General features: G+C 43.0%; 1 protein-coding gene across 1 annotated transcript in view; it reads right to left on the minus strand.

Moving 5' to 3' along the window:
- Positions 1–1,656: 1,656 nt before the first annotated feature.
- Positions 1,657–27,736, minus strand: part of LOC146185097 (uncharacterized) — a 45,175-nt gene continuing 19,095 nt past the window's right edge. Inside the window, exons 4-7 of the mRNA XM_084606084.1 lie at positions 24,380–24,578; positions 19,246–19,454; positions 14,343–14,552; positions 1,657–5,070 (exon numbers count right to left, since the gene is read on the minus strand). Of these exons, the coding sequence (XP_084462210.1) occupies positions 5,047–5,070; positions 14,343–14,552; positions 19,246–19,454; positions 24,380–24,578 (642 nt within the window). The 3' untranslated portion in view covers positions 1,657–5,046. The remainder of the gene's footprint in view (positions 5,071–14,342; positions 14,553–19,245; positions 19,455–24,379; positions 24,579–27,736) is intronic.

The following is a 27,736-nucleotide window of genomic DNA, read 5'->3' on the forward strand; positions in this document are numbered from 1 at the left end:
GCACAAGACCATGATGGAGCCATTGGACTGTTCAGAACTTTGCTAAAAAAGAAAAGCGGTTACAACTTCATGCTGGGCAACGAATATTGCTTTGTTTATCGTCACTTAGCTATTCAAAATTACCGGCAATGACTGAGGCAATGAGAAGTGTTGGTTGGTTGGTTTGTGGGGTTTAACGTCCCAAAGCGACTCAGGCTATGAGACGCTGTAGTGGAGGGCTCCGGAAATTTCGACCACCTGGGGTTCTCTAACGTGCACTGACATCACACAGCACACGAACGCCACGCAGTTTCGGCTCCACCGAAACGCAGCCGCTGAGGCCGGGATTCGATCCCGCTTCCTTGGCACAGCAGTCGAGCGACTTAACCGCTGCGCCACCCCGGCGGGGCACAATGAGAAGTGTGAAGAGAAAGTCATAAGCGCAAGTCATGATATTGAGCAAAAAAGGCCTGCCTTTATAGCCCATGAGCATCATGTTGCATTTTCTTGTAAAGCCATGATAAAACAGAGTCTGTGATGGCCCTTATAGCCTTCTCAATTCACAGTTTTGAGATAATCCCATTGCACCCAGCTTAAAAATGAAAGAACTGGACTAAATGAATGAGGAGCAGCTGCACAACTGCCCTCACCACACGGTGTGCAACATGTGATCAGACTTCACCAGTTTAGGGAGCAAAATGTCCGGGCCTTCATTTTTTTTAGCCTCAGCCGGCAAAACTATCCAATCCTCAACTGGTGATTGTCAAACCCAGAATTCCAACAGTAGAGCTTAACTAAAGTGCAGTTCTGCAAGGAACCTAGCCCTTCTGCTTTCCTTCTTTCAGACTCCCTCCTCTATCCCTACCTCTCCAGCATAGTTCAGGTGTATGCAAACTGTGGCACTTACTATAAAATCTCTTTCCTCACAATAAACATCATCCGAACGCTGCAATATAGTAGCATCTTTGCACACCAAATTTTGGTCATCTCTTCTGGAATAATGGTAAAATATTAGCAATCTGCCACGTGGATTCGCACCATGCCTAGTAAACTTGTAACTCAACCTTTTTTTTGCCCGTGACTTTGGTTTCAACACCTGAACTGTGATTAGGACATTACAGCAATGTTGGTCACAGGAAGCGTGCACAAGACATTCAAATCGCTTTGTCTTGTATGCCAGCCAGCCTCACAGGATTGAGTGACAATGGATGAATGAGAAGCTATAGTATTACTGTTAACATATGCTCAATTTTGACATCACAGAGAAGGGGTTGTTCAAAACCAGAATAAAAATGTAACACAACCTTACATATTGCTGTAAACTTTAGACCAAATCAAGTTATTGCTGTATTCTACCAAGTTCACTCACATGGAAGACCTGGCACATACAGCTTTTGTAAGCACATTACAAATGGCCTCCTTTATACGGTATATATTTTTAATGAATTTCATAATATAAACTGGAAGGAGGTTTATGAAGCAGTCTAAATAAAGAGTGTGTCGTGTTGCATTTTTTATTCTACGCTTGCATGATCTGGTTTGAATAGGAACAGAAGGTTGTGTTGGGGATGAAAGCAAACTTGAACAGAACAAAATAATTTAGCTGGATACTGCTCTCAGGTAATGGGGGTTTGCAATATTTAGCAAATGGTTGCAATCTACAACGAATGGTGAGGGTCTGCTTTACCAAATTTTTATTTTCATATATGCCTGCATATATACTTTTTGTACGACAACTCAAATCTCTGAGCAAATACGAGGCAGAATGGGATTATATAAAAGCACCCTAGCCAAACAATCCTTTAAACAAAACAACCAATCACGTTGCTAAACAAAACAACCAGTTGAATGTAAACTTTAGAGGCAAAAGAACGGGCAACCTCCACACCAGCTTCACTGCAAACACATCAATGCATCATTAACGAAAAAATTTCCACTTCAGCCTTATGCCACGTATGGCCACTTTGCAATAAACACTTTTACGATGAGTTTTGCCACAGCACAGTTTTTTACACAGCAATAAGAGCATGCAACAACACACAGATCCATACCAACTCCTCCAAAAGCAAAAGAGCAGTATCAGAGCAGCTTAAAATCATTAAGTACAACAAGTAAATGTATGCAAAAATACTGAAACCATTCCATGCAATAAACAAGAAAGTTACTAAAGATGTCAGTAAAACAACCTTGACAAGGCTAATACTGAGCATTGGTAAGCACACGAAAAACCGCTATATTGCAGAAACAAACTTGACATTATATAAACGCAGAAAAATAACAAGCGGCAAGGCCATATAGAATCTTTGCAATGGAAAACTTAAAACTTATATAATAGTGAGGAAGCTCACACAATGATTATTTGAATAAAAACATTTCTTTAGAATAAGTCATAAAATAGACAAGTAAATATAATGTAATAACTTGACATAAAATATTGAAAACGTCATTATTTTCCATAGTCTGAGTGCTGCAACAGGTGCAATTTCTGAAACAGGAATACCTGCCCATGTAAGTCAATAACTGCTCATGTTTTTGAAAATTTTTAGACTTTGCAATATTTTGAATGTTGATGGCTTCAAATGACACTACATGCAACAACCATTGCAGCAATTGACAAGTCAATCTATCTCGTGCCGCCATGCAATTTAAAAAGGAGTATGCAAGCATTTTAAAGAAAAAATACTGCCACCATTAGAGTACACACACACAGCTTTCTCAACATGATTTTTTCCAACATGATTTTTCCAGCGCAATATCTATGAAGAGTACATTAGAGTTAACATCTCTTGTTAGCCGTCGAAAGTACGCTCGTCTTTGTTTATTTCATAAAATAATGTTTCATAACCCCAGTCTGCGCCGCAATCTTATATCTCTCCCATCATATGTTTCGTCACGAGTTGATCATTCACATAAAATCGGTATTCCTTTTTTTAAAACTAAACATGCAGCCGAGTCTTTCCTCCCGCGAACAGCAAAGGACTGGAACCACCTTCCCGGAACTACTGCTTCCATCATTGATCATCAGCGTTTTTGTTCCGCGTTAGCTAATATTGTATGATTAGAATTGTAACACCCTGTACATAACTGCATATCTACTGCACTGTATATATATCTATTGTATTCTACCACTCCCCCCTTAAATGCCCTCGGGCCTTGAGGATAAAATAAATGAAATGAAATGAAAATCTTTTTGTGGCCCAAGTTGAATACAGTGAACCTGAATTTGTCTACTTCCAGAGTCCGCATGCATGACAGTGTTTATCATTTGTACAAGGTGAATGACAGTGGTAGGTTCAGTGTGAGGAGGGTAGGTAAACAGCTGGGCAACCATCACCAACTGCAGCAAACAAAATCAATTTTTCCACCAAACGTCAATGCTTGCAGCTATTTTAGCAGAGGTTACCTTCAAGAAGAAATGGGAATATAATCAGTGTATGCCGACATAAAAATAATGTTTACCAGATGTTCCCTGGCTCAAGAGGACCTTCACTTGTTCACAGAAGCGAAAAAAGTATAAGCAATCACTCAACAGTACATGATAGAGAGTCTGCCTTTTCCTTCCACAAGTCACCTTTGCAACCCAGCTGCAAATACAACCCAACCTAGAAACCAGCACTTTCATTAAATGGAAATGTTTCAGCCAAAAATCACTGCACTATGCTAAAGCATGTTTCAGTGGTTGAACAGGCACTTAGCAGCATGGTTCAGACTCAGCTTGATAACAACCCAGAGTATTTGCAAATGTGCTGCTGTAAAGATTGACGCCACAGAGCCTTTAGGCACAAACAATGCGGAGAGAAGCAAAAGATGAATAGGCACCATAAAAGAGGGCAGAATGAAGTGAAAATGGCAATGAGAAATCTGGTGGCAAGTGAAAGCAAAAACTACACAAGGCAGTAACAATCACATACTAGTAGGTGGTCCAAAATGAGCCTAAGGCCTGCTACAAGAAATACTTAGTATCTCAAAGATCAAAGTAGATTCAGCATACCCTGGCACTGAAATGGTAAAGGCATGCAGGTGCAATCAGAGAAAGCAACCTAACACTAACAAAATAAAAACTTAAAAAGGTAGTGTTCCAAAAGCAATGCTGAGCTAAATGTGGGTAAATACTTCCGATGAAGTCAAAGGGCCAAATTCAGAAATGCGGCGACCAACCACTGTTTGCTAGCACAGGATGCGCAACGCAACGCCCAATCTTTACTTTGAAGAGTATTGTGGTGGCTTTAGAAAGTGATCACACCAACCCACACAAAGGTGGTGCTCACGTGAGACTTCACAAAATGACAGTGCAATGAAGGCAGGTGACTGATACAAACTGTATACAATATTTCAGGTACATATGGGTTTTATCTGCAACAAGTCTCAAATTCTTTTTCTATTCACCTTGTGCAATGCATCCCATGTGCTATGAATGGTTTATTCACTTTTGTGCTATTAGCTGGTCAATGCATAGCTCAGTGAGTGAGCTGAACAATACAAAAATAAAAATAAAAACTAAGAGCCTTTTCTTCACTTAAGCTTTTCCATGTTTGTGCTGTAACTTTTGCAATGTCCCAACAACTTTGGAATGTTACCTGGCCTTCGGGCATGTTAAGCCAGCCTTTAAACTGCCAGTTCCAGAAGCCACAACTTGCTGTGTAACTTCTGATTTCTAAGCAGAAACACTTCGCATAAGCACAGTAAAGCATGACACCATCCCAGAGCGCGCTGGATCAATCGGCCTGCTTTCAAAGCACTTGCGGCTCCGTGCTTACTCAACAGGAACAGTAAAACAGTGATAGCATCAGCAGACTCCTTGGCCAAGTAGATGTCACAAATAGGAGCCACATGCATCTTTCAAGATAAAAAGCACCAAGGACTATGCACAAACATACTCGGACATTTCTTCCTTGCAGCAACGAAAAAAAGTGGCTGCATCTTCTATTGAACATTTGCTATAGAAGAGCATCGCCATCAGTCACTGGGACAACAGGACAGGTTCCTAAAAAGCAGCTCCCACAGAGTCAAGCGAGTGAAGAAGTCATGGTCACTGCGGTCTCAGCAGGGTAGCTGCCATACTTTCATTCAGGTGTCCGCCAGCCAACCCACCTGGGCGAAAAGTGGAAATGTCTCCCCTGTAAATGTCTGCAATTCTTGGAGCATAGCATCATCATGGTCCTTTGATGCTTTTGCAATGGCCCTGTAATATCTGCCATGGCAATGCATTTCATATGCTAACAACAACAGTTGTGCAACGTCGGCTAGGGGAATAAGCTTCTGTATGAAAAAAAGATCCGTAGCCACTCCTTGATAGTTATTAATCAGTATGTACTTCTTGTCCTATAGAACACATGCAAAAGCATAAGCACTGCAAAGAAGTTTGTATTTTGTCTAACTCTTCATTTCCTGTTTGAAAAGAAGGTGGAGGAGAAGCTGCACTTCCTGCTTGTGTTGTCAGTCACACCGTGCACTGAATTTTATTAAATGATTCTTACAGTGCAAAAAGATGGAAACCTCTCTCCATCTGCCCCGACTCCTCCATACCATAACAGCAGCTTGTATGGCTCTGTCCTTGTCTGGAATTTTGGAAGTAGTTGCACGACCAGAAAAGCTGCTGAGCAGATGGGGTGCCATCTAACATTCTGCAGCAGCCTTACATGGCAACATGAGTAGTTTTTAGGCTGAGCAGTACCCATATACACTGACTTGCACACTTGCCTTGTCATAAAGCCATAGACACAATTTCAAAAGAGGGGCACCAATACATCAGGAGCAAATAAGGGGTTTTTTGCCCAGAAGACATTCAGTACCAGAGCAAATACATTGACAGGTGCAGTTTAGCCAGTTTAGCAACAGTGGAACACCAAAATTATAAAGTTCAGAATAAAATTACTGCTGCTGGCAACAAGAATTACATAAGAATTAAGTGCAGAATTTCCAGTATTGAGAAGTAACTACCTTTAGAAACCAAAAGATCAATTAATGTAATGTGTGTGCTCAAGTCCAAATGTGCAAGTTGCATGCAAAAGCTAAACACAGTGCTCTATATCTACCAAAGAAACAACCGGTAACACAAAATAACGGCTTGAGGGGCTAGTGTGTTGTGTATTTTCTCTTGTGTTTGTGTTTGTTGCGCCACATTTCTGAATAAGATGCAACCGGTAACAGGTCGCAATGTTTCTTGGGGAAAAAAAAAAAGAAAAAAAAAAAAAGCAAGCTAAAGTCGCCCTTTGTCCTATAGAGCAGTCTTTACAGAATGTGTGGCACAGCCTGGCAACATATGGCATGCTTGCTTGTAAACGGATAGCTGAAGCCGCATCGACAACCTGTAGTTGCTTGCATCTTTTTTTTTTTTTTTTTTTTTTTTCAGTCCCTGATGTATCTCTTTTTGCATGCTCTCTTTCCTTCAATCTATAAAAGTATACAACTCCTGGTTAGTAATGAATAGCGGCATATAGAGTTAGTTTACAGTGACTTTCAAGAAGAGGAGAGCGTTCGTCGAAGTGAACGGCGATATGGCTGCTTCCTCAGCGACAGTTCAGTGTTTCAGAAACGAACGTGCCATGGCGTTAACAAGATCAGCTGTTCATGTGCAATCTTTCAAGAAATACAACTTTGGCAACACGCTTGATAGAACTAGATGACGCACTGTAGGAGGTGGCGAGCTACAAAGAGTCATCTTTCGATGACACTGCTGAAAATTCGAACTGAAATCCAGTGATACAGTAACACAGCCGATATTGTAAATACAGGGTTTTGAATATTTGGGGGCTGGGATTTAAAAAATTCCTATGCAAAATCTACTACCCCATTCGAGCTGAAACAACGTTCACAAGGTAGCAAAATATAATCTACGTTATCTGATAAGTGATTCAACATCGGCACTCGCCTAGATTTCCCGAAATCGAGAAAAAACTGCTCTCGGTGGCGTGCACAATTTTCGCAGAAGAGAGTCGAAAAGATATTTTGACATGAGACGTCATCTGTCGAGCAGTGAGACAAGCTCCATCCCGGCCGTTGGCGCGCTTGCCTCGCTGCCCGACAGATGACGCACCTTGTCAAAATAGCTTTTCGACTCTCTTCTGCAAAATTGTGCACGCCTCAGAGAGCACTTTTTTCTCGATTTCGGAAAATATAGGCAAGTATCGATGTTGAATCACTTATCAAATAACGTAGACAATATTTTGCTACTTTGTGAACGTTATTTCAGCTCGAATGGGGTAGTAGATTTTGCATAGGAATTTTTTAAATCCCAGATCCTAAATATTCAAGACCCTGTATATGCATTTCGGCAAGCTCGTTTTATATTTTCATTTTTCTTTTACTTAAAGGTAAGGGGGTCGACCTATTATACGGTTTACATGGTATACGAATATGAACTCACTCTTTAATTCTTTGCGTCAATATCAAAGTCCTTCAATGCTTTCTGGTCAGAAAACACTATGTGAGAGCCTCATATACTGCTTGTGGCTGCCCTGCTTCAGTGCCACTGTCTGCAGAAAGCCATTATTCGAGCCATCACCTGAAGAGCTTGGCACTATTGCGACTAACGAGGGAGTCCCTCAGCTTGTGATCTAATAGCAAAATTTGATGCTAACTGCACTTTTGTGCTTTCAGGTAATGTAATTTGTATTTGGTAGGGCCATGTTGATATCTTGCTACGTGTCGGTGTACTATTACAGCTCCAGACGCAACTAAGAAAACCCCACTGGTTCCCTGACACAGTTACCAGAGCTGCAATTATACTCCAGTTCTTTAATTAATCTGTACGTAACATAAACTTAAAGGGGCCATACCATGGTCATCCAATATATTACAGCTTTGTAGTCTGGCAGATAATACTGGGCCTTAATATTTTATTTCTGAAATTTAAGCTCGCTAGACGCATTCTTTATTTCGAAATAAGTGACTGAAGTTGAGACCGCAAAGATCCTCCCACCAACAGACCAACATTTTAAAATGCTTGGTAAAATCAGAGACCGGCAGCGGCTACTGCGTCGTCTGCTGCTTTGCCGGGTCCGATAAGCTGCCGATGCACACTACTGTGTTCACGGTTTTTTAATGACCAGCATTACTCACAGTGATCCTACTGAGCAGGTTTCTGGAAACCGACCACAAACTATAGTGAAGCATGATTTAGCTCTTGCCGGCAGATCCACTTGTGGTGCGACCGCCGCTGTCCGATGGCAGCACTGCCCCCACCGCCATAAACACCCCGATGGCTGCACCGGCTGTGCTTTCTGAAAGCTGTCGCCTCAGCGATACGGCTGATCCTTGTGCCAGCGTCAGAAAAGCATGCTAAGTTTGTTTTTCTCGTAATAATAACAGGTCCTCGGAAAAGGAATTTCAAAAATGAATGCTTCTTGAACAATGCTGACACATATGGCGGGAGTTTCTGCTCACAGCCGCATAGCAGCTTCCGCCGCGATGCAGTGCCTGTGTTCTTGTGCGTACTATATAATATACACTAGCACCGGTGCTATAGTGCTGTAGAAAATATACCGGTGGTAAGGCATTGCCAAAAATAATTTCTTTTACTACGAAACAGCGGGGTGAAAGTAGGAAGTTTCATGATCAAGTAGCCCAGTTACTATAACGTGCCGCTGATCAATTACAAAGTGTCTTCCCCTGTGGCTTCGATTCGAAGCAATCTAGACCTAGCGATAATTAAGGAGAAGCAGATGGCCAGAGCGCTGCCGTTCGCCGCGCTCGTGGGCGGCACCATTGCGGTAAGCCTGCGGCACACGGCACTGTAAGCTTCACAAGCTTATCTTCTGCTTTCATTATGCGGCTGGGGCCAGACATAGGACCTGACAACAATCGAGCAGCGCAAACGATGCTGCTTAGATGGTACAGGGTATCGGGTGCCTCGATGCAGCGCGCCGCATCCTAGACACTATACGTTGCTGCGTCGTCGGGTGGCAATCACAGTTTGTACAAATGCGCCATTGGATGGCACCTTGTGCATTGCATTTTTATGTGTTGCTTTCCACTGCTTTTGAGACGTGTTTTAGTGTACAATGTGTACGTCGCTGGAACGTGCGAGCTCGCTCAGGCATCAACGTGCATTTGAATCCTGCCCACAGACTATTTCCTTGGGATCAAAAAGCTCACTTTGCGCTAAATGCGGTGAGCGGCATGACTGCTGTTTGGTCCACCACATCGGCTTACTGCGGCTTCATGTTACAACCACGATGCTATTAATGCTCCTCATGCACAGAACATGCAGCAGACAACGCGGTGTCAGCTTATGTCGGCAGCGGCTGTGCCGGTTGCTAGATCAGGAAGCTGTTCACAAAGGAAAGAAACGAAAAAACAAAACAAAACAAAAACATATTTAAATAAAGCTGTGGCTCTGATGGTGCCGTAACATTGAGGTTTAGTTGCTTGACACATCAGGAATAAGATGCAGTACATAGTTTATATTCCAAAATTGGTGTCATGACCCCTTAAACATCGAAATCAAAACCATTGTACAGCTGTTAAATTAAAAAGATAAAAATGTGAAAAAAGAAATTCGATTATACAGTACTTGACTGATTAGTCAGACTCTAATACAGTCAAATCTTGATTTAAATATCTACCAATTCCCCCTCAGACACCCATAGGGGCCAATGCTTTGACTAACTTGAAATAACGGAACAAATTTTGTGATCTTATCCGATTTACCAAACATTTTTTCGAAACATAAAAGTGAAAGAACATTTACTTCTGGTTTGTTTTGTAGAGAACGGCCACATATTTATTGACTGCGAGCGAATGGTAACTTCATGGAGCACCTTTGTGCCAATTTTACCAAACTGCGCTGTGCAAAATGAGATTTATAATTTATAATTGAATTAATTCAACAGATGGTGGGTTAAGTAGTGAATACCCTTTACCTGCTGCGGCAGGGAGCCAGAACACACGAGGGAATGAAAGACGCGCTGGAAGCCCTTAAAACTTAGAGGAATTGAGCGGTCGTAGCTTGAAAAGATCGCGGACTTCTTTTCTGGGAGATAAACTTGCAATCCCTTGGTGCTCTTATTTTTGAGGCAACAATCTCTGTTGTTTCTTATTCACATGCGCGCTAGTTGTGTCAGTTGTTTCTGCTTCTGTGGGTAGCAATTACATTCCTTGGCGCAATTACGCTTTGCCAGTTTATACCGCGGTAGCTACCTGGATGCCACTACACCATATAATTGATTTAAGTGATTGAGAAATGCCTCACTCAATTTAACAAAATAATTATCTGCTCCCTTCTACTTTGTCAGATAGAGTTTCAACTGTACTAATTCGGACTCACGCAATATTTTGGAATTCATTCGGGAACCGTAACACACTTCATAGGAATGTGTACATAGTCAAACTTATACTTCGAGCTCAATAGAGTCTGAAAGTTAGGCTTTTCGGACTACAATGGACACAAGCAATACCGTGGAGATAATTTCTTGGCTACAAGCTTGTTTTTTCATCACAATATAGATGCAAGCAGGAATTGCTGCCACAACCAACTGGTTCTTCACGGCGATGAAAGTACCATCTTGCATTTCAAAAAAAGTCATTCGAATGGACTAATTTGGCGTCTTGTTCATCGTTGCCATTAGAGGTAGTGGCAATAATAGTACACCCTTCGCTGTCATCAAGTTGGCCAAGAAAGAGCACGCAATCACATTGTACATGGGACAGGTGCAGCATCCACTGCAGCTTCAGTGATGAAACCACCAGCGGGGTGGGGAAGTGAGGGGGGATCGCTTTTTTCCCGTGAGTTCCATCTCGGTCCTGACGACCATTGCTCCCAATGGAAGCAGAATACTATTGCTTTGCGCAGCAAGTCCATTAATATTTGCGCCATGGCCTGTAGGAGTGTCGCACTGTTTCATGAAGTGAAGCCTTAAGGACATGGCAAAAGCACCACTAGGTGAAAAAGACAGCCTAATGAGAGAGTTGCAGTCGCCAACCAATATTTCAGGCCCTCAAGAAGCTGCAAAAGTGCCTGGAGAACCATGCAATAAAAACAAAAAAAAGGTAAATCACAATAAAGACATCACTTTATTTACAAACCGCATGAAAAACTGGTCAATCTGTTTCTGCATCAATCATTCTCACAGCCAGTCCCCTCTCAGGCGTGACGAATGAAGAAGCGCGATATTCAAACTGAAGAAAGCATGGGACACCATCAAATCAGTTCATGTGAAGCCTCGCTGCACCCATGTGACTCTACAACCCACCGCAGTGGTGCAGTAGTTAGGCCGCTTGACTATTGTACCGAAGGATGCGGGATCGAATACTGGCCACGACGGCTGCTTTTCAATGGAGGCAAAAGGCGAGGTTCCCGTATGCTCTGTGATGTCAATGCGCTTTAAAGATCTCCAGGTGGTCTAAATTTCCGGTGTCCTCCACTACAGTGTCTCTCACAGCCTGACTGAGTCACTTTAGGACATTAAATCCCACAAAACCAAACCATAGCGCCCTTTTTTTTCTCCTGCGTAAAAAAAAAAACAAAAAATGGTGGTGGCAGTGGCTGTCTGCGGAAGCGGTGTAAGTCTGCTGCACATATTGGTTATAAAAAAATAGCGATACTGTCTCACGAGCTATAGCAACCGCCTGGAGTTGGAAAGTGCTTTCATCTCAGTTTCAGTAACAATACAAACGTCACCCAAAACAAATCGATACGAATATAGCAAGCCAGTGTTAATAAAGCGCAGAATAAATGCACACTCCATTAGTATTATTCTTGCCGATCAGTGGTATTGAAGAAATCTAAGGTAAACAACTCTATCATCAATAAAAGAACATTTTGTCACAACTTTTGAGTCTGATTTTAATACAGTAGAACCCCATTATAGAAAAGTCACTGGGACCAGCAAATATCTTTACTATATCAGTTGTTGGTGACGACATGGTCCTAAGATGCTCTGTGGTAGTTAAATGGGCACTTACTGAACACGTCTTGTTGCTTAATGAAAAAAAAAAAAAAGGAAAAAAAAAAGAAAAAAAAAACACTCTGCAATACCTTCCACCTTTCTGTTATCATTTTTTTGTGCAATTTTTTTCAGTTATAAAAATTTTTTACATCTAGTGGAAGTACTTCTTAAGCATGAGGACGACGTGGCTATGAATACAACCAAGTTTCATTTCAAGTGAAAATCAAAGCCTTGCATGAACACTGTGTTACTTTTTGCTCTTTCTGTCTTTTAAAAGGTAATAAATGATAAATGCGCATGGCAATCAAGTGCTGCAAGACCGCACACGCTGCACCTCCACTTCTTGCCTCCACTACCTCATGCTTCCTGCTACTGGGTGCTGGAAATGTTTGCCCGTTTCTTCCCCTTCCCCATTCTTTGCTGCACTTTAATACGGACCGTACCGCCTCCTTTTTATGTTTGTAGACACCTTTACTTTCATTTTTTTTTTTCTTACGCACTGTATGCTTTCCTTCACAGCTTCGAGGCCTTCGTAAAGAGTAGGCTTCTCCTGAAGGCTGCTAAGCTAGTGGTAAAGCCACTTAAAAAACTGTGTTATTTTTCTGTTTTCAAATACAAAAAATCTTTGCCTCACGATTCTAGGTAGTGTGCGGGCGGCGATGTAATATCGTGGGAGTCGTCGCCGCGACTAGGCGCACTTTACTATAACTGATTTTTATCAAAAATGTCTTTACTATAAAGGGGGGGAAATGTATAGTTGTCTATGGAAGATAAACTGGGACTTCAGTTTCACTTTACTATATCAGAGTTTTTACTATATACGAGTTTACTATAGCGGGATTCTACTGTACAGCCATTTGAAAATCAAGCTTAACAAGACCAACTGAAACAATACTTCGTGCAAACCTCTCTGGAAGGTTGTTTAGGTGGGACACCTGGTGTAATTGCAAAATGAATGAAAACCAGCATCTTTTTTCTGCTGGCCTCGGCTGCTTATCAGGGCACTAAGCGGGGGCCCATCTTTTTTTTCTTCTATGCTCACGCACTGTTGTCTGCAAGCAGAGTGGTGCTGCTGCAACTCAGGTTGCAGCTGCCGCAGCAACCTGTGCCACTGGCCTTCTCACTCGCAGCTACACATAAGCCGTGATGTACGGTCATGTTATACAAGCATGCTCGCGCTTACTGGCCTGTCCTCAGTGGGGCGGAGATTTGTCGCTGCTGGTCGACGAAACCATGGAGCAGAGGCACATGGCAACAGGCCACCTGGCTTAGGCGAGTAACAGAGCTAGCGGTGCCTGAAGTATAAGAAATATGCAGGATGCATGCAAAATGGGTTTGAGGTTGCAGAAAATCAAAATGGCAATGATGATGTGGCAGTTTTTCAAAGTTTTTGACCTGCTACAAAAAAAAAAAAAAAAAAAAGTCCAAAAAATTAAATGAGGAAAGTTTCAAACGTCCGAAATTTTGGTCAGCATTAGACATCAACTCTATGGTGTGCGTGACTGTGATGTGGCGAAGTCCGATAATCAGGCAAATCCGGAAAATAAGGCCTTCAAAAATTCGATCAGCGACTGTATAGCATACAGCATGATCCGCTTCTGTGGAGTGCTACTGCACATTTGGAGATCACTTTGAGGGAGTCCCATGGCATGCGGAAGCAGGTCATGGTAATGGATCGCACCATGCTGTAAAACACTCTATTATCAGTTTGCATATTAAACATGAAAAGTGATGAAGTTTAAATAATTAAAGTCCATTTTTAAAACAGAAAAGTTATGTTTTGCAAGCTCCAAGATTTTTGAGACTGTTTGAATATTATAACCATTTCCCAGATCCCGCTGAGACCAAAAAACCGGCTAGCAACTGTAAATATTTAGCAGTTTTAGACAGATAGCACATGGTGATTCATGTATAACGTCTTATGCAGCATTACAAAGAATAAAGCATGCAACCAAAAATTCCTTTAAGTTTGATGGTTATGGCGGGTGGCTCCTCGTAGGCACAATTTTCTGACGGCACATAGTCCAAAGTGACATGACATCTGGTCCAAAATGAGAGAGTGCATTTTCCTGCGTGAGCTTTTCTTCATGAGAGTGAGACTGAATTTTTTCAGAAAATTTATCGCAGAAAGATTAAAATGTCACCTTTCACAAATGTAGGATGCCTGCTGAAGGACGCATCCATGTAAAATCTTATCTTCAAAACAACCTGAAATTTCTGTGGTCATAATGCTGCTCTGGCAGGTGATGGCGGAAATTTGACTTGCACTCCTGACACACTGCAAGTGCCCACGTATTTAGTTTATAGGCGCTTATGGCTTAATGTCCTAAGGCGATTCTGACTGTGGGAGACATTGCAGTGGCGAACTTGGAAAATATTAGGGCCCATCTAAATATGAAAGGAGGTCTTTCAGCACTATCTCAAGAAAGAAGCATATCTGCCCTGTTTCTGCTACTGCGGGAGGGCATCCTTTACCTCAAGCCGCTGGTCAGGGGAAAGCAGGTCAATGGGACGCAGCCCTTGGCCGTTCAGCACGTCCAGGGATGCCCCCTGGTGCACAAGGAGGCGCACCAGCTTGTCTTGTTCCTGGCTCGGAGAACGGCAAGCCATGTGCAGAGCAGTGTCCCCCACATTGTTGGCAATGGCTGTCAGGGCCCTGGGGTTGTCCGCATTCAGAAGTAACAGCTGCAAACAGCAGATGCATGCCACACTGTTTCACCTATGGCTGAAAAACAAGGCCAGGTCAACATGAAAAACATAAAATAAGGCACCAAAAAAGCAATGCAACTGATAAGCGCAAAAGTGGAGACCATGCAATCTGCTACGATTGCTGTTTTTCTGCGTAAAAATCGTGCCTGACAAAAGTATTTGGCCAAGCAGGCAAGTTCACTATGGGGGCACCCTATACAGATATTGAAAAACAGCGAATTCACCCTAAGGAAAATGCTGGAATGCAGTTTTGTCAAATTGCAAAGTCTCTCCACATTTGCGGAGTACTGTACAAGATTCAGACCCGTCATGCCTAAAACGCGATATCAGCAGAGGGTACAGGACCCTTTGCTTGACCATGCCATTAGTGACAACTATGCTGCTTGGCATATCCCATAATTCTGATCATGGTCAATGAGACATCTCAATGTCCCATGCTCCTGGTAGCACTGTACCTCTTTACGAACGTAACGCCATCAGAGGAGAGACAAATGGTAAACCCAATCTTGCCTCCTATGACACTTCCCACCTCCTAAATTGTACTACCCCATTCGCTTCCATTGGGACTCTGGAAACCTGAAAGCCTTTAACAAAAGGTTGAACATAAATATTGGTCGGCTAACAAAAGCCTGAAGCCACCAATACACCATGAATACATCACAACACATTTAGAAGTACAACGCAGGTGAAACATATCACATTTAGAAGTTGAAGCGGTGTCTTCAGCAACACGTTTATGAAGAGGCGCCTCCCAGCCAGCTTGAACATCTGACATCTTTTTTTTTCAACACTGAACTCACATGCTGCCTTTTACTCTTTTGACATACCAACAAATATTACTAAGGTTCGGTGACACGAAGTTAAGTACGGGTGTCCACATGCAATAGGCATGACTTGCTGTGTGGCTCAGTGACCAAGAAATGCTTTTATTTCCACAAGCTTGCAGTTAAGGTGATAACCTGATGGGGCTTTGTGCTTATCCTCACATTGCTTTAGTACTGCCGTAGTTTAAGAAGGTTTGAAGGCAGTCAGGAACAAGACTTTCCACAGCAGGGCTGTTGACATCGTTCTCTCGCCTTCTATTTTGGTGCACATAGCTGGGTTTGAACCTTGTCCTGCCTGTGATTAACATATTGGTTGACCAAAGAGTTTTGAGAGTACATAGTGAAAAGGACTAATTGAACTCAAGTGAGTAAATACGTTATTTATTGCCTTATTACACACAATGCGCCTTTGTATATATGGACTGCGGAGGAAATGAGTTAGGATACCATTGATGGCATTGTCTCCTGATTCTGTAAAACTTTTTCCTAAACTTCTTAGGTAACTAATTTTTCACGTTACTCAGTGTCATACTTATCTTCCACTTTAATTTTTATGCAATAGCATTAAAGGCTTCGTTACTCAAACCGTCCGGTGTCGTGAGCCAGAAATCATGGGCATGGTGCTGGAAGGTGGTAGCAAGCAGCTGACATGGCCAGGCATTGATTCTTCATTGGTTAGTGCGACTTAATGGCACCACATGATATCAGGAAGTTGGGATGAGCTGCCAACTCGGGTTGCGCATTTAAGGTGACGAGAGCTCTTGGATTCCAATTCAGGCATGCTACTCCTAGGCCACGCAGGCACGCTCATATAGCTTGGCTAAAGCGGGGCTTTAAATGTTGGCTGGTCGCCTACACTATCGCATCATACCCTTCAAAGCGAAGCTTAAAGTGCCCTGGATAACTTTTTTGGAGGGGCTCTGTTATATACAGCTGCTTGAGCTAAATTGTACCAAGCATTGAAAAACAATGCAATGCACAAAGGTGCTACTTGAGCAGAGCTATGCTGTCAGAAATCCGGTTATCATATCTCCTCAGAAACCCTCAAGGAATTTACAAATGTTGCTCCAAATGCTTATATGTGGCTTGAATTACATTGCCAGTGCTGATAAATTTTTGTCCCTGTGCACAAAACCCAACATGAACAAACGAAACTATACTGTGAGAGAGAAAAAGAGGATGGGCTCCGCTCTATGGAATACACCAGAGCGATCTGGCTCCATGGCCTTTATTTGAGGCCTTCACTTTCTTTCTCATTCTTTTTGGGCTGAACAAACATTTTAGGAGATGGAAATCCTTAGTTAGCGCGTTCACTGTGTTCACGGCTAACAGTCAGCTGCATTGTGGATGATACAATGATGTGCCGCGAGGTGCTGCACTTCCGTTTTCCTATCCATAAGCATAGAATGGTTGCTGTGGCTCTCCCAATGGCTGTCAATGAACTTTATAGCAAGACCTACCACTATTACGCATGCAATTTTGTCGCATGCTGGTGATCCCACATATGCCAAGCTAGTGAGCGCTGTTTGAAAGTGCCGCAGTATTTTTCTCCGCAGCACTGGGGTGCAGGAATGTCCATGATTCTCGAATATCCACTTGGGACCTCAGCCAGCAACAAGCGGTACAAATGAAATCAAACAACAGATTCAGTTCACAAGCTATTCAAAATTTCAAACATTTTTATACCCTTACTTTTGCAGTTTCACAATGAACCTTTGATGCAGGGGCAGTGCAAAAGTGAGCAAATATTTACGCCGATGACTGCCATTACTAGTAATGCAAAATTTAAGCGCAGCACCGTACATTGTAGAAAACCTTGCGTCTCCGTAGTCAGCAGTATGAATGAGATACATTCATCCCTTGTAACCAACTGTATGGGCCCACATTCCGCAGTGCTTTTGATTGAGCAGCGACAGCTAGTGGCAAATTGGAGACATTGGATGAAAATGACGAGAGTGTGACTGAACACGCTACTTAGTGGCGGTTCTGTGGTGCAACATATTAGCACGGCATTTTTTAATGCGAAAAGCGTAGATTGAAGCCACTTGTTTTTGTGGGTGAAGGGAGGGAGGAGGGCAGGGCGTATTGAAGCTGCTTTAAAGGGCAGGATGTGACAGTGTTAAAGGGTCCCTCAGGATCTCTACGCTGCCGTTCATTAAACTGCATGAGAAGTCAACGTCCATTATACCATGGAATGTTGCCTGACGTCGAGTAGAATCTTGTGTCCCAGGTTGGCCTTTGCCACTTCCAATAGGGTGATCAGCAAAAAAATGATGGGAAAATGATGGGCTTCATTATGAGGGACATAAGAGGAAATCCAATGGCCACTGACACAATGAAAAATACAGTGTTTTTCGTGTGTTGATCAATGTGAAGTACTAATTAATTATGGAGAATTGTTTGGAAAGTAGAAGAAAAACAACCTACTGCTGCTGGTGGGATACGAATTCATGCTCTGTGAATTGTTTGTCCGGTCTTCTACTATTGAGCTAAAGCGACGGCTGTTTAATCTGCTAGATTTTTAGGTGTTTATGCTGCATGTAAACTACACCTGAAAGTGTTTGCCAGCATCACCTTTCTCAGCAGGACATGGAGTGTCCTGTATGACCATGAGCGTTACATAGAATGTGATTATAATGTGGAAGGTGGGAGCTGTGTGATAACCATCTCACGCTGCCTACGACGTCAAGGCTGCTAGGTTCGGGGCTTTCGTTAAGAGAATCAGCAAAGTGAAACGATTGTAACTTTGCCTATTTCTAAATTTGGAAATCTAAAGAAGGTGGGAAGAGAGGCAACCAAAACCAAAGCACAGCACTGACAAAAAATGTGAGACAAATGGGATAGCATTAGAAGTTATGGTGCGGCTACTAGTTTTTTCAATCCACAACTCTCCCTGTACAGCGATCCAGCCAGGTTGTCAGGAGTTGATACACTACACCTTCGCAATAGACTGTCTGCAAAACATGACAATGACACACATAAAGGGGGCCAACCCCACTAACGCCAAGGAAAGCACAGGGAATATTTTTTTTTGTGTGTGTGTATGCTAATGTGAAATTACAATAATTGTGGAGATAATTGATTAGAAAGTAGAAGAAAAAACAACCATACATCGCTGGCATAATCTGAACACACAATCTCTGAATTTTGCAGAGTTCAAATTATCAGTCATTGACTGTACTTGGGAAAGAAGCTTTTAATTCTTTATCTCTCTCTATCTCTCACTCACAAACACACACAAAATGGCTGACAAAAGTCGTTAAACTTGTTCTTAAAGCCTGAAAAAAAAAAAAAAACATGCTAAAGTTAATTACAGTAAAAATTTTGTGCTACCGTTAATGATAAAGTCAAATTTATACCTACTACACTTAATAATTTAAACCTCAAACAACAATCAAAAATTTTTGCTTGAAAACTAAATTCAGCTTAATATCATTCAGAGCTATATCTGATCTGCTTTATAGGTATCGATGCATATACATTTAAACAAACCTCCAAGTAGATAATTCCTTGATATTACCAAGTTCCTCAATTCCCCTATACTGTTCCTATTAAAAGACGTGCACTTGGGAATCACAAGTAATGAAGGTGTTGCGGCCACTGCCCTTATTATGATAAGGCAAAGAAAGTAGCACTGACTATCTCGGAACAAAACAGAAGCAGAAACACGTGGCTACATACACTCGATAAATTTCATCCCCTTTTTATTTATAAACAAAATGATAAGGCCATGTGCTGCTGGATTCAAGTACAAGCATTCCAAACGTTTTTGGCAGTATTAAAAACTGGGGATTACAGCACAAGTCACTAGAGCAAGACTGTGTGACCTAAAAGCAATCACTAACCTGGACAAGGTCCACTTTGTGCAGCTGGGCAGCATAGTGGAGTGCGGTCTCCCCCACGCGGTCTTGGAGTTCCAGATAGGCATTGGCAGCGGTAGTCAGTAGCTCGACAGCCGTACGGCAGTCAATTCGCACGTAGCTCTTTTTGTCACCACTCTTCACGCACAGCTGGCCCCCGTGAGACAGGACTGCCTGGTGGAGGGGGGTGCGTCCTGAAAGTTCCAAACCTCTTAGTCTAATTACAGGAGACTAATGCATGTCACTGGCTTTATTTCATCCTTTTGCTCCAGAGGACCTCAAAATATTTCTCAGTTTGTTTGAAAACAACTTTTTGTATTTTATACTATGTAATTATACCATGTAATCATTGTGTACAATCATTATGTGTCAATGCCAACACAAGCATTGGCCTACCTGAAATTTTGATCATATGGATAACAAACTATTTAACCAATCGGTACCAATTTGTAGAAGTAAATGAGGAACAATCAGGTTGCCTTCCGGTCAGCTCTGGGGTGCCCCAAGGAAGCGTGCTGGGGCCGTTATTGTTTTTATTATATATTAATGATCTTACAACTGACCTTGATCACAACGTGCATATCAGGCTGTTTGCAGACGATTGTGTGCTTTTTCAAGAAATAACTTCTATTAATGACCAAATTCATCTTAACTGCTCTCTGGTTAAGATTTATGAATGGTGTAAAACGTGGGACATGAAAGTTAACACTGATAAGACCGTCATTCTTCGCTTCGCTCGTAGAAAAACCCTGCTCTCTTTTATCTACAGGCTAGGTTCTTCACCTTTGTTGGAAGAGGCCAAGTACAAGTATTTAGGTGTCACGCTTACTAATACTTTGTCATGGAACTTACATACAGTTAAAACTCGATTTAACGAAGTTGAGGGGAGCCGTGAATTATTTCGTTAAATCGAGAACTTCGTTAAATTGAATGAGGCATTTCTTGGGCACATAATTCAGTACATTCGATTACAGTAAAACCTCGTTAAAACATACCCGCTTAAACAGTACTTTCGTTTTAAAAGTAGTAAAGTCAAGTCCCCGACTGAGCACCCATTGAACATAATGCATTTTGCATCCGCATAAACCGTACCAGCTTATCGTGGTCGTATCGGTTAGCACATACCATTTTCACTTTTCGTCGCACTCGTCGACGGGACGGCAAGCCACACAGCTAATGAGAAATTAATTTTTTAATTTTGAGCTCGACTCAAAATTAAAACTCGTTTTGCGCCGCGCAGTTTGAAAAAAGCGACGGGATGAAGATGCTCCGCGCTGTTACCGCTGACTCGCAATCAATAAATTTTGGGGTGCTGTCCACAAAATAGACCAAAAATTAACACTTTTTCACCTTTATTTCTCGAAAAATGGTTCGTTAAATCGGGACAGATCACGGAATCGGTTTCGTTATTTCGGGTTAGTCAAAGCATTGAACCCTATGGGCGTCTGAGGGGGAATTAGGATACCTTCGTTAAATCGAGATTTTCGTTAAATCGGGTTTCATTAAATCGAGTTTTGACTGTATAGATAACATCTGCTCTTCTGCTAGTTTCTTCACCTTTGTTGGAAGAGGCCAAGTACAAGTATTTAGGTGTCACGCTTACTAATACTTTGTCATGGAACTTACATATAGATAACATCTGCTCTTCTGCTTTAAGTAAAGTATACTTTTTAAGACATAAGCTTAAAACTTCTCCCTTGCTTACAACTACTTGCTTACAATTCACTAATTAGACCGAAACTTGAATATGCAATTGTATTCAGTTAATTTTCGCTTTTTTGGGTAGTGTAGATGTTTTTATAAATTTCTCAAAATCTGCTTAGTAAACGAAAGTTTACCTACTTTGCAGGCCTTTATCTCAAAAACGGTTTACAACAGAGCAGCAATAATTCCAAAAATATGTTCTCAGCATAGTTATCTACCAAACAGCTAAAGCTTGCATATATATAACATCTCAATACAGAGATACAAGGACTCTAATTTCAAAAAAACAGCAAACAATGAAAATTTCTGTCAATTAAAAAAGAATTTGATATTTTTAAACTTTGTTTACCTATTCTCCACTACTTTAACTTTCAAAATCATTAAAATCATTTGAATAATTTTGTTGCGCTAGTAATTACGGCCACTTCAACAAGGCCCTTACATAAGAATTGGCAATTGTTGTAGATCCGATTTCTTGCCCGCTGAGCGTGTAAAATGCAAGCAGGATTGAATTTCAGGTTCTTAAAAAATACCCAGCTGTACGGAAAAGATGTTGACGGAAGAGAGGATGTTAATTTTGAGATGATTTGGTCACCAAAGCGGCCATGAGCACGGGGGTATGCGCACTCCAGATGCTAGTTTTAAAAGGTAGCGCAGCGTCTTTGGACCGACAGGGTTCGAAATAGCAGCACCTCTTGGGTAGCAGTTCAACGCAGGTGCACTGGAGCTTCACTATTCTATCCACCCCTTGTTCGCACCGCAACCAGACGCTGATAACACAGGGGTGAAGGAAGCGAGATCGGAGCACTACTGAGGAGCTTTGAGTGCCCGCTTCACCAAAGCAGGCGACAGCCGCTGCCGCATGAGAAACTGCTGCACCGGAGGCGATCAGTGGAAAGCAGAACGTGGCTTATGGCCAGCTGCTATTATCATCATTTGAATGTGGTCCACGGGACACTTGTGCTAATACAGGACACACTATGTTTGCCATTATTGAGCAAGGCAGTGCTGTGAAACTGTATGGAAAGGTGAATACCGGGCGTGCCTGAACATGTCCTTCAGATCCTTGGTCCCACTTTCCACGTCACACTGCTGCCATGCAATAAAGCCAGCCTAATTGAAGCCCCAGCCTGGCTTGCTTCATTACTGAAGGTACTGCAGATACACCTTAATTTTAAATACAAAATTCTGCTGACTTCAGTCACTTACTTTCTATTTCTTTTCTCTTGTTGCGAAGAGCATTGTCTTCTGCAAGCGTAACATAATTGTTTACAAGCCAATAATTATCACCAGTGCAATCGTTGGAGGAATAAGATTAATTAGAGGACAAAAAAATTCCAAGGGTGTACATAGCCTTCCAAGCGCAAAGAATGCGTAACAATGCCAAGTTTTGGAGGTAGCCCACCTAAATTTGGGTAAATTTGGACAAAGTCAAATTCTGGGTCCAGGGAGGCCAAATTTTGCTGGTGACCCACCCAAATTTGGAAGTCATCACAGAATTGATAATACTTGGATTACATTAGAGATCACTTTTGACCAGGTCAAAATTCTTATCAAATTTTCACCAAGTCGAATTTTGGGGCCGAGGGGGCTAAATTTTGGGAATGGCCAACTCAAATTTAGAACTCACCATTGACTTGGCCATACCGGAATTAGGCTGATAGCAAATTTTATCAAATCAAATCTTAGGCGTCCAGAGGGCTGACTTTGGGGATGCGGACACTTCTGCAGATGCCTTTTTTGCACCATGAGCCTATTAAACTCAAGATAAAGTCAGTTAATCTATTGTACTTACCTACATAATGAACTCACTTTTTTGAAAGAAATGTTGACATTAGTTTTGGATTTATCATACGGGAAAAAAATTTCGCTACATTTGTTTGCAAGAGTTTATATTTATCTGCCCGCTTATTCAGCCACTCCTCAGCCAATCACCAATGAAGGCCATAATTAATCATTTCGTCAATTTTTGTCATTGTTTCCTGTTATCAATGTGCGATGTGACAATTCTATGGTAATAGCCGGTGCTGACCAAATGCAGTTAGATAAAGTGAACATATCGAACACCAGGCTGATACAAACAGGTGTGCAGCAATGTTCTGAGTAAGCCCTAACTACCAGTGCTCCTGGCAAGGGCACCCAGCATCTTGGCGCTCTGCAGAGTTCCCCAACTGGTTTGGTTTCGTTTTGGGGGTTTAACGTCCCAAAGCAAATCGGGCTGTGAGAGACGCCGTAGTGGAGAACTCCGGAAATTTCAACCACCTGGGGTTTTTTAATGTGCAATGACATCGCACAGCACCAACTGGATCATCAGCCCAGCAGGAGTTCATATCAAAGCTAAATGCTCCGTGATGCTACTGGCAGGTATCTTGGCACCAGGGAGTACAATATGAGCGTGGGCTCATTATCAGAGTAAATATTATAAATATGCGACTTTTCCGTGCCCATGATTGCTACACACACACAAAAAAAGAAAAAAACGAGAGGTCCATCCCTTAGACATAACACAGAGCTCAGAGCCTAGAATGCGCATAATTTAACTTGAAGGCAGCCTAGGAACGGACTTGAGAGGCACTCTGAAAGAAGTTTGCAAGTAGTATACCCAAGGAATTACTTATGTGGGATCCAACATCCCTAAACTGCAGGCGGCCTAGGAGAGATGCCCATAGCAGAGGGCTTGGGCCACCTGAGGTTTAGGAGAGGCACAACACACAGGGCACTTTCACATCTCGACCCCATCAACATCAGCATGCATTCAGATCACGGAAACAACAGACGCCACTATATGATGTCCAAAGTAGAATGCTTTTCGATGGTGCGTCAATAGGCAGAGTGCATTCCAACCAGCTCCAATAATGTGACATCCTGCTTTCAGCTTCTGCTGATAGTCCATACTCTACTCTTGTTCCGAACACAGTGTGGAATGCTGCCAAAATTGGTTTGCCGCTTCGCACTGCCTATGTTAACACCTGGAAAGCAGGACAACATACATTCAAAGTACAGACATCCATCCAGGCAATGCGTAGCATCGTGTGTCAATGTCTTCAACTTTGTCTTACCTCGTTCTCACTGTCTCTTACTGAGACACCAAGAACGAATGATATCATCGACGGGCAAGCATATTAGATTTGACCCCATCTGCACCCAAAGGTCCACCGCCAGCAAAAACAAGTACTATAACACGAGGGTTCAATAACGGAACTGTGAATTACAATGCAAAGCATGTTTTATACTGCTCTATGTTTTTGTCAAAACCCGCACTGAGGCTTGGTGAAGTGATAGTCCTTTTGCAGGTGCACTGCAACCTGTTTAGTTTTCACAATATCCCATGCTAAGCGCGAAAAGCAGTAGCATATGGCTTATGCAAGCAACACTAGTAAACAGTGTGGCAGGAGGAGTGGCTAAGTGCAGAGACCTCTATTGTCCTGGACGTTGACAAAGCCAGGACATGGGGGTGCAAGCAGCTGCTTTATGCAGTGGTGGCAGCCCCGCTCAGCAGCCAAGTGCATGGGGGTGGCGCCGTCCGCATCACACACGTTCCGCTCGGCACCAGCCGCACACAGGACGCCAACCACCAGGTGCTGCTGCAGCTCGCATGCGTAGTGCAGTGCCGTCTGCACATAAGCGAATTTGAGGCAGTGTCTTATCTCTCTGCCCAATCACCAGGGTTCCAAAGGTTGAAAATCAAAGACAAGTAGCACTGATGCCAACAGCATCACAAGCTTGAACAACCTACGAAAACAACAGAAGTCACGGTTTTTGGGTGTCGCTCGTACTGTGCTGCAATGATTTGTGTACTGAAGCTGTCCCCCATTTTAATAATGCTTTAACATTTACAGAATAATATTGTTACAGACGAAGGAGGAAGAAGAGGACAGTGGCGCGGGCAGGAGCGCGCGTGCTAGGCCCGCACACAGATTCATTAAACGTCATCTCACAACCATCGAGCATCTTCTCTCTGTCCTCTGTTCTGTTGTCATTGCTTGCCACCACGTAACATTTGGTTGGAAGTGCGGCGTACATCATCCCTATCCTCGCCTTGGAGCATGGACGCCATCTGTAAGCCGGGATCATTGACCGAGGGCCCAGGGACATCGCCGAGCAGCTTCACTCCAGCCCTTCAAGCCCAGACCTGACCAACTACCACCGCCCAGCCCACAGCCTGGACCTGAAGACAAGGAGAATAGACACACCAACCAGAACCGAGACGAAAAACCCGAAAGACCCGAATGACTCAAAGGAACCGATGGACACGAACACGCAACCCCCGCCCAATCCGCCCGACGTGACTTTGAGCCATCGGTCCCATGGACTCTGGTGACTGACAGCTCTAGGGGAGCTGATCACCCATGCATCAGACATCGTGCCGGCAAGCCGTTCTATTCTTACTTCTTCCTGTTCAAGCACCCAGATACGCCCATCACCATGCCATGAAATCATCGTTGGTAAACTTCCTCGTCTACGATCGGGATGATCGCTCGGTGCCCCGGGTCATGTTATGGACGAAGGAGTAAGAAAAGGGCACTGGCGCGGGCAGGAGCGCGCGCGCTAGGCCCGCACACAGATTCGTTAAACGTCATCTCACGACCATCGAGTTCTGTTGTCATCACTTGCCTCCACGTAACAATATTTTGTCGTGATTTACTATCGTTCACATTTCTATCATGCCCAAGTAATGGTGACGAGCGTGAGAAGGCAAAGGAGCTCTTCGAGTGTCACCAAAGCAAATCGCTCGCATAAACCAACAGCTGTGAGAGCGACGCCAATCCAGGCAAGTACAGTCGCCAACCAATTTTTCACTCAAGGTACTGAAAAAGCATCTGTAAAGCCAATCAGTCGAAAAAAAACAAATACACAATAAAAACATCATTTTATTTGTCGAGCAGCTTGAAAGACTGACCAATCTGTTTTTGCATCAATCTGCTCATTCTCACAGCGAGTCTCCTCTCCGGCGCGGCAACGACAGCGGGAAAAACGGTGCTGCGGTTGGAGCGGTGCGATGTTCAAACAGAAAGTGGCGCCAGATTTTGGCAAACCAGTTCAAGCGCCCCGCTGGCGCTCTCGCTCGCAGCTACACACAAGCCGCGGTGTATGGTCACATGATAGAAGCTCGCTCGCGCTTACTGACACGTCCTCCGTCCAGATATCGGCAAACCAGTTCAGGCAGCGCCCCGCTGGCGCTCTCGCTTGCAGCTACACGCAAGCCGCGATCTATGGTCACATGATAGAAGCTTGCTCGCGCTTACTACCCGTTCTCCGTCAGGTGAGGCTCCTTGTGATTAGTTGACAGAACCATGCAGTGGTGCAGGCTGCCCGATTTTGGGGAGTAAAGGTTCCATTAGCACCCCACAGCTAGCAGTGCCTACTATCGAGTATAGTGGTACGTGGGTGAAAAACAAAATGGCAGTGACGTGGCAATTTTTCATAGCTTTTGACCTGTAATCGAGAAAAAAAAGTCGGGAAGATCAAATGATAAATGTTTCAAACATCAGTGATTTAGGTTGCAGTCACACATTGACTCCATGGAGCGCGTGACAGTGCCATGGCAGAGTCCGAATAATCAGGCAGGTTCGAAAAATCGGGCGTCTGAAAAATCAGTTGGCATAGCATAGCATAGCATAAACAGGTCCACGCCACAATGCTTTGCTTTATTTTCATAGTGCGCCTGATCTTCCACGCACAGCGTCAACGCATACGTTTTCCAGGAATCTGCCGACACCTTGTACGCATGTAAGGCCCATGCACAAGTCATCGCATGTCTGCTTTGTGGATTGCCGAAAATGACTCGGTCAATTCACTGCAGCCTTGTTGACTCCGACGACAAAGTTCCCTATAGATGCAAGTCTAGCACGAATTATAGTAGTTTTGTTTAGATGGAATTCAAGTGGCAAGTAGAGTTACGTCTAGACTGACTGTACTTTGTTTTGAGAAGAGGATGTACTATATAGGTAGACAAACAGGAAGCACTGATCCTGTTTGTCTATCTCCGTCCTCATGCTGAAGTTCAAGCTAATGCACACACACTAAATCCCACCAACTAGCCCGCAAACATGCAACACTTGTAGCCTTGAGGAAAACCTGGTGTAGTCAGCGTTGTGTTGCAAAAACTTGAAGTGGTCAAGAGGGCCGTGACGCCACATGGAATTGAATGAAGGGCCAGATTACTGTGACTACAAGGTAGCGACATGATTTAACAATCATTATGGCACCTTAAGAATGTAAATAAATCAACTAGGTAGACTGACAAGAAAGCTGGGTCAAATAGGTGGGAATTTAACCTGGCACACTTTGGTCGAGAGTCAGACACACCACAAGGCCATAGGCACAAAGGGAGGCCAGGCCTTGCGTGTCTTGTGGTTAAAAAAAAAAATGGTGTTCATGTCTGCAAAGTGAAACACAAAGAGGACTTCAGGCCACTGAAGGGACCCGTTAAGATGAACTTTTGATAAGCCAAATTTTTGTGAGTGGTCTCTTTAAGTTCACTTCTTTTAGAGAGCCTGACGTATTTATTTTTCACACAATTAATATTTCTCACACAATTAATATATACCTTCATTAAAATTGAAGGTGGCTGTTGAGTGTTGGCATTAGGCGATGTGAAGAATGGCACTTTTGCCCGACACAATGCCAGCACAGCAACTGACGATGCACTGGTGCACAGTCTCCACCCCATTCTATGGTCACCGTGCTCACGAGTCAGATGCAGCTGCACAAACGGTACTGACCTAACGCTCACTTTCTTTCCTGGACGTCCTGACAATGCAACAGGGAG

The sequence above is a fragment of the Amblyomma maculatum genome, chromosome 6 (assembly GCF_055883805.1).
Source record: "Amblyomma maculatum isolate TAMU_Amacu chromosome 6, ASM5588380v1, whole genome shotgun sequence".
NCBI classification, from domain to species: Eukaryota; Metazoa; Arthropoda; class Arachnida; order Ixodida; family Ixodidae; genus Amblyomma; species Amblyomma maculatum.